We start from the raw sequence: 827 nt of genomic DNA, 5'->3' as shown, positions 1-827 counted from the left end.
TATATATATATATATATATATATATATATATTGTGTCTTACTTTTGGTGTAACCAGTGCGATATTTTCATTTTTAAGTTTATCGCTACAGATTTTCAACAGAATTCAGATCCAGTATTGAAATTTACAATGTTTTGCATACGAATACGTTTAATGTAAACAGTCTTTAAATATCAATAATTTTGCCTTTTTGCTTTCAGGATGGAATATATCGATCCACGCTACTAGAAAACCCTGACAATCTGTTTGATGCTGTTGAAGAGAACTTTTCTACAACGCATGAATGTTTTTTGAGGGGGTTGGAAATATCTCGTAAGTAGTATCTTTATAGTTATTACTATCGCCCATAACTCCATTTCGCTTTGTTTTGCTTGTTATATCATGTCAAAATTGAGAAATAAAGATATCACTGAAATGTTTCAAACAATCATTAAACAACTAGAAATGAATGGCTGTAACAAACGATGAACATTCAATTATAAGATGAATGTTTTAGTCTTACGGATCTCTGTTAAGAGCTTTACTTTTTACAATATAATGATTTTAGGCGCAGGTGTGACTGTGATAAGAAGATTGCTTCCAAACGACATGGTTCCGGGTTCAGGCCCGCCGCATGGTACCTTGGGCAAGTATCTTCTACAATAGCCTCGGGGGACCAAAACCTTAGAGTGAATTTGATAGGTGGAAACTGAAAGAAATCCGTCATATATATATCTTCATCGTCAACACCCCCTCATAAGCTCATCCCACCACACCCCAACACACTCCTACTCTACCTTCCCACTCCACACCATCCAATTCCTTACACCCACCACCCACCCCCTACCC

At 36.4% G+C, this 827-nt stretch overlaps 1 protein-coding gene across 2 annotated transcripts in view; it reads left to right on the top strand.

Moving 5' to 3' along the window:
• LOC106876986 (long-chain-fatty-acid--CoA ligase 5) overlaps positions 1-827 on the top strand; it is a 63,115-nt gene that overhangs the window by 24,389 nt on the left and 37,899 nt on the right. For both annotated transcript variants that reach the window (XM_014925760.2, XM_014925761.2), the window contains one exon: positions 200-311. In XM_014925760.2, coding sequence (XP_014781246.1) covers positions 200-311 — 112 coding nt within the window. The remainder of the gene's footprint in view (positions 1-199; positions 312-827) is intronic.

This window comes from Octopus bimaculoides, chromosome 4, assembly GCF_001194135.2.
Source record: "Octopus bimaculoides isolate UCB-OBI-ISO-001 chromosome 4, ASM119413v2, whole genome shotgun sequence".
Taxonomy (NCBI): Eukaryota; Metazoa; Mollusca; class Cephalopoda; order Octopoda; family Octopodidae; genus Octopus; species Octopus bimaculoides.
The sequence above is the reverse complement of the archived record's forward strand: the minus strand, read 5'-3'. Positions and strand labels throughout refer to the sequence as shown.